The following is an 11257-nucleotide window of genomic DNA, read 5'->3' as shown; positions in this document are numbered from 1 at the left end:
ACTTTGTTTAATATATAATTCATCATTAACTGACGTAAACCTAATCCCCCTTTAGCTAACAGATGCGCTGCCCCTGACAACCTGCCTAACAACAGGACGGACAAGCCAAAGAGTCACGATGGAGCAGGTCGTCGTTTCGGAAGTCTTGGTAAATCCATAGCGGCCTCTAATGGCGCACAGCCGAACAAAAAGAGCTTGTATTTAATTATTCGTTTTAAATGATTTTCGACTTTTCTCTAAGCTTTGCTGAACTACTTTGGTGCCCGTGATTTTACTTCTTCAGGCTCCACGCAGTTGACCGTCTGAGAGGTTTAGAGAGGAACTGCCTGGTGCAACAACTCTTAGCCTCCTAAGACCCGAACTTATCCACGACATGCATTTTTAATTTCTCTTTGATATTTGGGCATATTGGGGCCCGATGAATGTAAAAACAAAGAATTACCAGATTTTTTTTTTTTTACCTTATTTTTGTTTTTAAGAAAAATGAGAGCCACAAATGACAATATTCATTTAAAATTTTGATAAAACAGTAGCAGTATAATGTCCTCGTAAGTGGATATCAGGCCCATGTAGAGCAAAATTGAGTATTTTGGTCTAAATAACCCAAAATGTGATGTCCACATATGTGGACCGCAGGTCCTAGGAGGTTAAAGAGTGACTGCAGTAATTTTGTTAAGTTTAATACTGCCCCGTTTACGTTTTATTACCCTAAAAGCTGTAAAATGTTAATATGTAGTAGTCAAATCAGCATTCTGGGAGAAAACAAAGTGTTCCCTCTAAAGTGTATCTGAAGTAAGCTAAAATTTACTCTTCAGGTTATTTGTGTCAAACTCCTGGTAAAGTGTCTTGCTAAACAACAACCACATTTGTTGGACAGTTATTTTAAAGCATTATCTAACTTTGCTTTAATTTTAATTATTACTGGAACATAACTACAATTATATTAATAACCAGATGCATTATTCAAAGTCAAAAACTGCTTAAAAAGTTTTATAACTTTTTCCCCAAACAGTATTTTAATAATCATTCCTCCCATTTTGCTTCTAACATTTTTCATTATATGAAATTCATAGATTTGATTCCATCGATTTTTGAGTATTACTCGTCTATTCTATAATGTCTATAATGTCAGAGGGATGCAGCAGTCTCAAAATTGCAAAGCTCCTGAAGCGTGATCATCGAACAATCAAGCGTTTCATTCAAAATAGTCAACAGGGTCGCAAGAAGCGTGTGGAAAAACCAAGGCGCCAAATAACTGCCCATGAACTGAGAAAAGTCAAGCGTGCAGCTGCCAAGATGCCACTTGCCACCAGTTTGGCCATATTTCAGAGCTGCAACATCACTGGAGTGCCCAAAAGCACAAGGTGTGCAATACTCAGAGACATGGCCAAGGTAAGAAAGGCTGAAAGACGACCACCACTGAACAAGACACACAAGCTGAAACGTCAAGACTGGGCCAAGAAATATCTCAAGACTGGTTTTTCTAAGGTTTTATGGACTGATGAAATGAGAGTGAGTCTTGATGGGCCAGATGGATGGGCCCGTGGCTGGATTGGTAAAGGACAGAGAGCTCCAGTCCCACTCAGACGCCAGCAAGGTGGAGGTGGAGTACTGGTTTGGGCTGGTATCATCAAAGATGAGCTTGTGGGGCCTTTTCGGGTTGAGGATGGAGTCAAGCTCAACTCCCAGTCCTACTGCCAGTTTCTGGAAGACACCTTCTTCAAGCAGTGGTACAGGAAGAAGTCTGCATCCTTCAAGAAAAACATGATTTTCATGCAGGACAATGCTCCATCACACGCGTCCAAGTACTCCACAGCGTGGCTGCAAGAAAGGGTATAAAAGAAGAAAAACTAATGACATGGCCTCCTTGTTCACCTGATCTGAACCCCATTGAGAACCTGTGGTCCATCATCAAATGTGAGATTTACAAGGAGGGAAAACAGTACACCTCTCTGAACAGTGTCTGGGAGGCTGTGGTTGCTGCTGCACGCAATGTTGATGGTGAACAGATCAAAACACTGACAGAATCCATGGATGGCAGGCTTTTGAGTGTCCTTGCAAAGAAAGGTGGCTATATTGGTCGCTGATTTGTTTTTGAATGTCAGAAATGTATATTTGTGAATGTGGAGATGTTATATTGGTTTCACTGGTAAAAATAAATAATTGAAATGGGTATATATTTGTTTTTTGTTAAGTTGCCTAATAATTATGCACAGTAATAGTCACCTGCACACACAGATATCCCCCTAAAATAGCTAAAACTAAAAACTAACTAAAAACTACTTCCAAAAACATTCAGCTTTGATATTAATGAGTTTTTTGGGTTCATTGAGAACATGGTTGTTGTTCAATAATAAAATTATTCCTCAAAAATACAACTTGCCTAATAATTCTGCACTCCCTGTACAGTTTTTCGAATGTATAGCTATCATTTCTGTTTAATAAAAAAAAAATCATCATATGATGATGTGGGGCTAATGAGATTGTACTCTTCTGTCTGCTCAAGAGTGTTTTGTAATTTGATAAGCAATGCAGACATTTATTGTATTATGCTGTAAAATTTGTTAAGTTTATTTAAGAGTGGTGAGCCTGAGATGGTTTGGATATGTCTAGAGGAGGGAGAGTGGATTTGTTGGGCAAAGAATGTTGAAGATGGAGCTGCCAGGCAGGAGGAAGAGGAAGACCTTTGTGGATGCAGTGAAAGAGGGCATGCAGAGGTGTGACAGACTAGGATGCTAGTGATAGAGTGAGAAGGAGGCAGATGATATGTTTTGGGGACCCCTAAAGGGAGCAGCTGGAAAATAAAAGGAAGATGGTTGTTATGTGAGAACATATTTATTATAAAGTGTAAAATATGTAACTGCCATTTACGTCTGCTCTATTGTTTGTGGCATTTTCTTATGGCAGATGAATTTAATGGATAGAGTGTGTATGGTTTGGAAATGTACAGGGAGCATTTCATGTGTCTTTGTTGATGTTAATAAGAAAAAATTTCTATGGCATATCTGGAATTATTTTACTTGATCGTTATTATGATTTGTGTACTTTCGTTTTTTTAATGCTTCCTACATTCATACTCAAATGTGTTTATTATTTAATTTTATTTCAAAATATATGCTTACTGTAGTTGCTTATCTTGTTGCAATAAGTTGCGCAGAGTTTAGGCAATGTTCTGGTGCAGTTTTAGAAGCCAGACACAATGTTTTTCTCCTTCTATGCGTGCTAAGTGTACAGGGACTACTTTAAACAGTCCCTGCAGAATTTGTCTTATACGTGAATGCAGGCTTCTGCTTCTTGCTTTAGCCACGTGGTGGCGATGAAGTTCAGCAGGCAGAGTTATCCCCATCAACTGTTTGCTGTGTCATCTATGATTTCCCACGCAATTGGTGGGGAATCCAGGTGATCCCCTCTAAAAACAAAGGGATCACCTGTAATAACGTATTGTTTTTTTAATGATTGTCTTCAAAAACATGCGAAGCTGTTCAAGTATGTTCTAAAGTAGCCACGTTACAAGGAGAACAAAGCTGATAATGTTAATAAGGTCATTACTGCATGAAACGGGGCTTTTAAGGAGTGTAATTAAACTCATCCACACCAGCACAAATAACAAACAAACCAAAAAACCAAAAAATAAAAAATCCCTGCCGAATAAAATCAGTCTTAATTTAGCCTTCGCGATTATGGATCTTCGGGAGTGTTTGTTTGATGCTGGCAAGCGAAACTTGGCAGTAATTCCTTGATGTGGATGCCAACTATGCAGGGGTGGATCATTCTGCTGAATTTCCATAATATCTATGCATTATTCACTGGGAATTTTCTCTGAGGTGCATATTTAGATGGGAATGGGGTTTGGATAATGAAAGCTAATTTCCCCGGTGACGGTGCTACCCCGAATTAATCTATCTGACCTCCCCCTTTTTCCTGAGAAAGACACTGTTAAGAGTTGGTGGTTTTGGGGGTGGATGATGAAAGGCTCCGATACGCACACGTTCACAGTGTATCTCACACACGCACATCCCTTGCGTTGTTTTCCGGGATCACGCCACTGCTTCCACTTGGGATCTACACAGCAGCAGCAGCAGCAGCGACATGGCTGATCATCACCGGACGGGACGGTGCAGTTTGTGAGCGAAAGTTAACGCGAAAAATGAAATACAGCGGACCAGCTATGTAGTCATCCAAGCGACCGGACACTGCGACACACCGTACGGCGCTCCGATGCAAATTATTTGAAGGATTGGAGGCGATCTGGTGTATTTTTTTTTTGCAGCAAAGTAGTTGGAGGAACTTGTCGCAGTGGCTTCATCCCAACGTGCTGCCTGGATTACCATACAGAAGTGGAACAATAGTCTCCTGCAGCAGAAACACTAGCAGGTCAGTGGCAGCGGTTCCCGTTTGTTTGTTTATATTCGGTCGTGTCGTCGTTCTGGCTGTGTTATAATAACCAGCATCGATACCCAACCACGGGTGTCCGATCACCTGACGTTCCAGGTAGGCTTATTTTTCGAGTCGTTAAACAAAGATGCCGTTTATAAGTTGGCGTGACCGGGGTCAGATTGCGCGTCTGTGTGGAAGTGCTGTAGACAGATCACTGCAGAAAACTGAATCGCAGTAGCAGATAAAGCCGATAAATGGCGACACGGGCACCAAAGTCCAATCCAAATTTAAGTCCCTTGGGCAACAGAGCCTAAAGTGTGAAACCATTTCGGCGCCCTACGCCGTTCAAATAGAAACTTAAAGGTCAGGATAGCGTCAAAGATGACCCCAGCCCCCCTTTCCTTTGAGTTTCTGAGCTTGCTTGGCGGATGTTTAACTTTTCTTTGCCCTGCTGGATTCTCCTCCTACCGGATACTCGCGTCAGGAAAACACGGGGAGAGAGGAACTGGCCGAAAGTGTAAAAGGCCTGGAAGGTGGAGGAATCTCCCAGCCAGGCCCGAGCCGGAGCGCCACCGTGTATGTTTGGTGTGTTTGCTGTACGTGGTGCTGTGTGGGGGCTGCTTTGTGCTGTTCACTTGTGTGCGCCCTGCCCGCAGTCACGTCGAGACTGTACGGGATATCTCGCCCGTATATGTGACAGTCCAGAGAGAGTGTGCTGCGGTCCTGCAGTGCTGTCGATAACCTCGTGGATGTTCGCCATAAACCCACACCGCACACGCTGAACAATTAACGTCACTGGCGAACGCAGGGCTCCACATTATTTCCTTAAAGTGTGCTGGGAGTATCACTGTGCGCTAAATAATTTATGGACATCTCAAAGTGGGAAGTCCAGATTGAACACTGCGCGCATCCGTTACTTCTGTTGCCCTTGCAATGCACCCCGAATAAAATAAAATGACACTAATAATCCACGAACAGTAATAATGCGTGATGATCTTGAATATGTATTTTAATTTGTGGTCATGAGTTCCTGACCCTTCTACTCTTCCTTTTTCTTTGGCAAAGAGCTCTTTATTTCAAAGTGGGGATGTATTGCCAGGAAATCACTTCGTTACACAGTAGGAAGAATTTTCTTGAATGTTGTTCATTTTTATAATCGAATAAGGTAGTTTATATTCAGAACAGTGTATTCTTGTTATTATTACTATTGTTGTTGTTGTTGTTGTTGTTACATAATGATAACGTTTTGGATGGAAAGTTATTCAGTAGTTAAACTGTGCCAACTTTCCATAGATGACAGTATTGTAATGTAGTGTTCTCCCAATGTTCCCAAATGAGCTTTTCGGATCTACTTCTGTGTATAGGCCTGCATCTATGTTATTGTACCATGATGTTATCATAATATTGTTATGTCTGAAGAGATAAGTAAGATTAAAAGTTATATATTTGCCATTTATGTATCTAAAGTCCCTTTGTATTAATATCGTGATAATGATAACAGTCACACTGCAAAGGCTGAAATGAACATGTACTAATCTTTCTGTACTTTCTCTGATCCTCATGAGCCAGATCTGCCAACAATCATACAGTCACACTTTCTTCTCCTCTCATGGCACACAATGACATTCTAGATCTTTTGCTCAGTCTTTTCCAATATGTTTTATTTGTTATTTTGTTGTGCTTGTTCATTCAACTTCTTTCCATATATTATTCTCTTAATCTGTCTCCGGAGATTCAGATTTAGTGATGGGATGCAGACAAGAAGCCCTTGGGTTTATAATGAGAAGGGACTATTGTCTGGGTGGATGTGTGTCGGATTCTGTAGTTGGGCAGATTTGTGCGTTACTCATGCATCCCCAGGCTGCTGTGCAAAAGCAATGTTGTGGCATTGGAGTGGCACTGAGTGCCTGTTCCACTCTGCCACATTGCATGTGTGTGCATGCATGCGTATGATTCATGTGTCATTGAATTTCAGAGTAACGCTTGTTTATTTCTAATGAAAAGAAAAAGAAAAATAGGTGCTGGATGTAAGACAATATGGCTGAAGAAAATGGAGACCATGGTCACACAAACAGCTGAAATACTCTGTGTGTGTGCATGTGTGTTTTATGAATGCATCGGACAGCTTGTGTGTATATTACACATTCATTGTGCAGGCATCGGCCCCGTGGTCCATTCATTACTTTTCCTCTGAAGAAGTCATAATTGGCATAATCCTAGAGCCAAGTTGGATGAATGATGCTCCGTTATGCTCTCATCCCAAGAAGTTTGGCAGGAAGTTTCTGAAGCTGACACTGGCATGTTTGGGTGTCAGTACTGAGAGATGCGAATTTTGAATTATCAGCTTCTTTTTTTTTTGCCTCTTTCTCTCTCGCTTTTCCTTTTCTCTTTACCTCATAGACAGAAACTGCGGTTCCAGTCTGGGCCTGTAACCTAGCAACCCAAATGGTGTGTCTTGAATAAATCAGACTGTTCCTCTTCTTTCCTCCTCAGGAGTCTTTTAGTTCACCTCCAGGCTACAATATCCATGCAACCACCCCACACATGCATGTGAAAACACAGTGTGGTAGAAAGTCAGAGGTTTTATCTTTTTCCTGCTTTATATCAATTACTCCGTTGACCTTTGATCTCTTGTGTTGTTTTATTACACAGCCCTTCTTAATGCATATGAGTTTATGCTCTGTATTGCTTTCAGAGCTAAAACACCAGTGCTTGTTATGCTTTTGAATGTCCTAGAGAATGAGTGTAGCCTTTGTCATCTGGAGTGCGTCCCTCCATTAAGTGGGAGTTATGCATAGCAGAGTTATTTGTGGTTTGCCAGGTGTCCGTCTGCACATGCTGCAGCATGGAGCCACATGTCCTATCTCATTCACTGATGGGGCTCTGCCAACTTCGTCACACTCGCAGCTCCATCTGCATCACACAAGACTCAAAATTGAGTGCACAGTCAATTTGATTCTTGACCATCACTGTTGCACTTAAACGCTCCGGAACATCTGAACACATCTTATATTGTCATTAAGAATAAAATGTGGTATAGCCTTAGCTTCATAGTTTTATTAAACAAAGCTCATCAAGTGGAAAAAAAATCTGTCTGTCTTGAATTTCCTGAAAAAACATCTTTAAAAATAACAAACCTTACAATTTAAGGAGGATTAAGTAAGCTATATTTCCATAAAATGAAATATTTATAATGAATGCTATGTGTTTATTTTGTATAACAGTCTATTAGAGACCCTTATTTTGTTCTATGATAAAACAGGAAATCTTAAGTTGCTATACATACAGAGATACCCAGAAGTGCTTCTCTGTATGACCCACTGGATGCTGAGATTTGTGTTACTGTCCATGCTAATTCAACCCAGATAAGAGGAAGACTGGGGAATTGGTTATTGTTGTGTGCCTGTTTGTCTGTGTCTATGTCTATGTGTGTGTGCTTGCCTGGATACCAGCAATATCTGTCTGTCTTAATGATAACACTGGCATTTATTTATCTGGGTAATAGGCAGAAAATTATATCTCAAGTGTTTCCCCCTAATATGACTCATTTATTCCTGAAAATTTATGGATAGTCACTCCAAGGTTACGTGAGGAGAACCCAATCTTCTTGTCCAAGCAGCCACCTTCTCTAATGAAGTCTGGGAAAGCATGCAAATGAGGATTCGGGGGGATTTATTGCATACTAATAATCCATGTAGCGCATAATACAAAATAAACAAGTTACTTTCCTTTTTCTCTGTTTTTTCCCTTCTTTGGCTTGTTTTTTTATCTTCAAAGAAAAGCTTGCAGCTAAGGTGTAAACGACATCTAACTACAGTAATCTCATGTAAACTGGCAGAGGCAATGTTGTGAGCAATAGATATTGTCCTAAGCACATCTTCTGGTGAAAAAAGGCCAGTTGTCCCCAGCGCTAATGTTTGAATTCCCTCTGAGCACTAGTTGTCTCTAATAGGCCTGAAAAACGTAGAGCCTGAAAGGATGAATGGCTTTTGTAGAGGCCTCCAAAGTTGGACACAAAGAGAAAGGCAGTGGGTGCAGTGTGTATTTGCCCATGTCGCTGTGTGAGTGTGAGTGTGTGTCTGCGCACTTCTGCGTGCCAGCTCACAAGCCCTTATGGGTTTGATAGAAGGAGCAGGAAGTGGAAGGGAGACAGGAATACTCTGCCATAGCTGTGCCTACCTTCAGGCCATTAAGGCAGAGAGTAGAAGACATAACAAACTGACTTCCATACACAGAACTCCACACATGCAAAGGCACAGTACTGTACATACACTCATGAAATAGAAATGTCTACTGAGAGGCGCCCTAAACAATATATATATTTGAAAGCTCACTGAGGTTTACAAAGAGGTATACAAGCACAAATACACACAGTGTGGCTGTACCACTGAATACATAGAGCAAGTTGCTGTAAAAACACTATGTCCCTTTGTCCACATTTATTTTAAGGATGGGATACTTCTGTCCTGCAGATGCATAGACACTGTGCCTTATTTACAACTAACTTTCCACCAGTTTAGTTATCATATGAACAGCAGGCTAAAATGGAATATTGAAGGATTTGCTGTAGATGTGTCGATGCGTCGTATGATAATACTTTAGACTGCAGTTCATACGCAATTAATTCATTGCATGTAGTTTATGGACCACCCAGTGAAATGCTTGTCAATCACAGCTCATCTGGGAAAGCTGCTCTGGTCTGAAACCTCCGGGAAGTTGCATTGTCAGCAGTTTGGTTTTATTTTCTGTACTTTTTTTGTTTGTACATTTCTTTTTCTCTCTTTTTCTACCCCTCCGTGGGTTTTCTTCATCTCATTCTTTGTCTTTTATTCTGCAATGTTTGCTCTTGGGATACATAACAATGAGGACACAGGCTGTATGAGCAAACAGAATTTCTGGGAGCTTAACGAAATGCAGAAAATGCGCACGGGTTGCACTGCAATAGTTTACCTGCACAGTGATAGAATAACAGGGTAGCATGGATGTGGTGGTTGCCGATGGTGATAATGACAGCTCTGAACATGTTGCAGGTAGTGCTTTTGATTATATAATTATAATGAAGGTGGTGCTTTTCTTCCCCCTCAGGCCTGAGGGCCCCAGTGGTGTGACTGAAAAGATGGACAGGATGAAGATCATCAAGCGGAGGCTGTCCATGTCTCTACGCAGTGCTCGGCCCGTTGATGACTCTCTGTCCGAACTTGCAGAACAGATGGCCTTGGATGAGGCATCCACAGCCAGGGACAATGGTGAGAGATGTGAACGAGTGCCCTCACACATGTACATGCAAACACATTAGCAAGCATTGGCACTCAGACATACAGTATGTGCACAGAGACCTACAGTTAAATTAACAGCCAAAGTTAAAATTTTTGTGACTGAAACGTAGTGTGTTTGTGATGCTCAACTACACTACACTGTGTGCACCTACATACAGTGGGGCAAAAAAGTATTTAGTCAGCCACCGATTGTGCAAGTTCCCCCACCTAAAATGATGACAGAGGTCAGTAATTTGCTCCAGAGGTACACTTCAACTGTGAGAGACAGAATGTGAAAAAAAAATCCATGAATCCACATGGTAGGATTTGTAAAGAATTTATTCGTAAATCAGGGTGGAAAATAAGTATTTGGTCACCTCAAACAAGGAAAATCTCTGGCTCTCACAGACCTGTAATGTCTTCTGTAAGAAGCTTTTCTGTCCCCCACTCGTTACCTGTATGAATGGCACCTGTTTGAACTCATCATCTGTATAAAAGACACCTGTCCACAGCCTCAAACAGTCAGACTCCAAACTCCGCCATGGCCGAGACCAAAGAGCTTTCGAAGGACACCAGGAAAAGTATTGTAGACCTGCACCAGACTGGGAAGAGTGAATCTACAATAGTCAAGCAGCTTGGTGTGAAAAAATCAACTGTGGGAGCAATCATCAGAAAATGGAAGACATACAAGACCACTGATAATCTCCCTCGATCTGGGGCTCCACGCAAGATCTCATCCCGTGGGGTCAAAATGATCATGAGAACGGTGAGCAAAGATCCCAGAACCACACGGGGGGACCTGGTGAATGACCTGCAGAGAGCTGGGACCAAAGTAACAAAGGTCACCATCAGTAACACACTACAACGGCAGGGAATCAAATCCCGCAGTGCCAGACGTGTTCCGCTGCTGAAGCCAGTGCATGTCCAGGCCCGTCTGAAGTTTGCCAGAGAGCACATGGATGATACAGCAGAGGATTGGGAGAATGTCATGTGGTCAGATGAAACCAAAGTAGAACTTTTTGGTATAAACTCAACTCGTCGTGTTTGGAGGAAGAAGAATACTGAGTTGCATCCCAAGAACACCATACCTACTGTGAAGCATGGGGGTGGAAACATCATGCTATGGGGCTGTTTTTCTGCCAAGGGGACAGGACGACTGATCCGTGTTAAGGACAGAATGAATGGGGCCATGTATCGTGAGATTTTGAGCCAAAACCTCCTTCCATCAGTGAGAACTTTGAAGATGAAACGAGGCTGGGTCTTCCAACATGACAATGATCCAAAACACACCGCCCGGGCAACAAAGGAGTGGCTCCGTAAGAAGCATTTGAAAGTCCTGGAGTGGCCTAGCCAGTCTCCAGACCTCAACCCCATAGAAAATCTGTGGCGGGAGTTGAAAGTCCGTGTTGCTCGGCGACAGCCCCAAAACATCACTGCTCTCGAGAAGATCTGCATGGAGGAATGGGCCAAAATACCAGCTACTGTGTGTGCAAACCTGGTAAAGACCTATAGTAAACGTTTGACCTCTGTTATTGCCAACAAAGGTTATGTTACAAAGTATTGAGTTGTATTTTTGTTATTGACCAAATACTTATTTTCCACCCTGATTTACCAATAAATTCTTT

The 11257-nt window shown here is 41.8% G+C and overlaps 1 protein-coding gene across 7 annotated transcripts in view; it reads left to right on the top strand.

The window, feature by feature from the left end:
* Nucleotides 1-11257, top strand: part of LOC113013466 (cyclin-dependent kinase 17-like) — a 52431-nt gene that overhangs the window by 472 nt on the left and 40702 nt on the right. For 2 of the 7 annotated variants that reach the window (XM_026154388.2, XM_026154385.2), the window contains exons 1-2: nucleotides 56-148; nucleotides 9463-9623. In XM_026154388.2, coding sequence (XP_026010173.1) covers nucleotides 9494-9623 — 130 coding nt within the window. In that variant the 5' untranslated portion in view covers nucleotides 56-148; nucleotides 9463-9493. Of the gene's footprint in view, nucleotides 1-55; nucleotides 149-3943; nucleotides 4492-9462; nucleotides 9624-11257 lie in introns of those variants that run through there. The other 5 variants (XM_026154389.2, XM_080295351.1, XM_080295352.1 and 2 more) reach the window with 5 other exon arrangements.

This window comes from Astatotilapia calliptera, chromosome 20, assembly GCF_964374335.1.
Source record: "Astatotilapia calliptera chromosome 20, fAstCal68.1, whole genome shotgun sequence".
Lineage (NCBI taxonomy): Eukaryota > Metazoa > Chordata > Actinopteri > Cichliformes > Cichlidae > Astatotilapia > Astatotilapia calliptera.
Note: the sequence above shows the minus strand (reverse complement) of the source record. Positions and strands in the feature narration are given on the sequence as shown.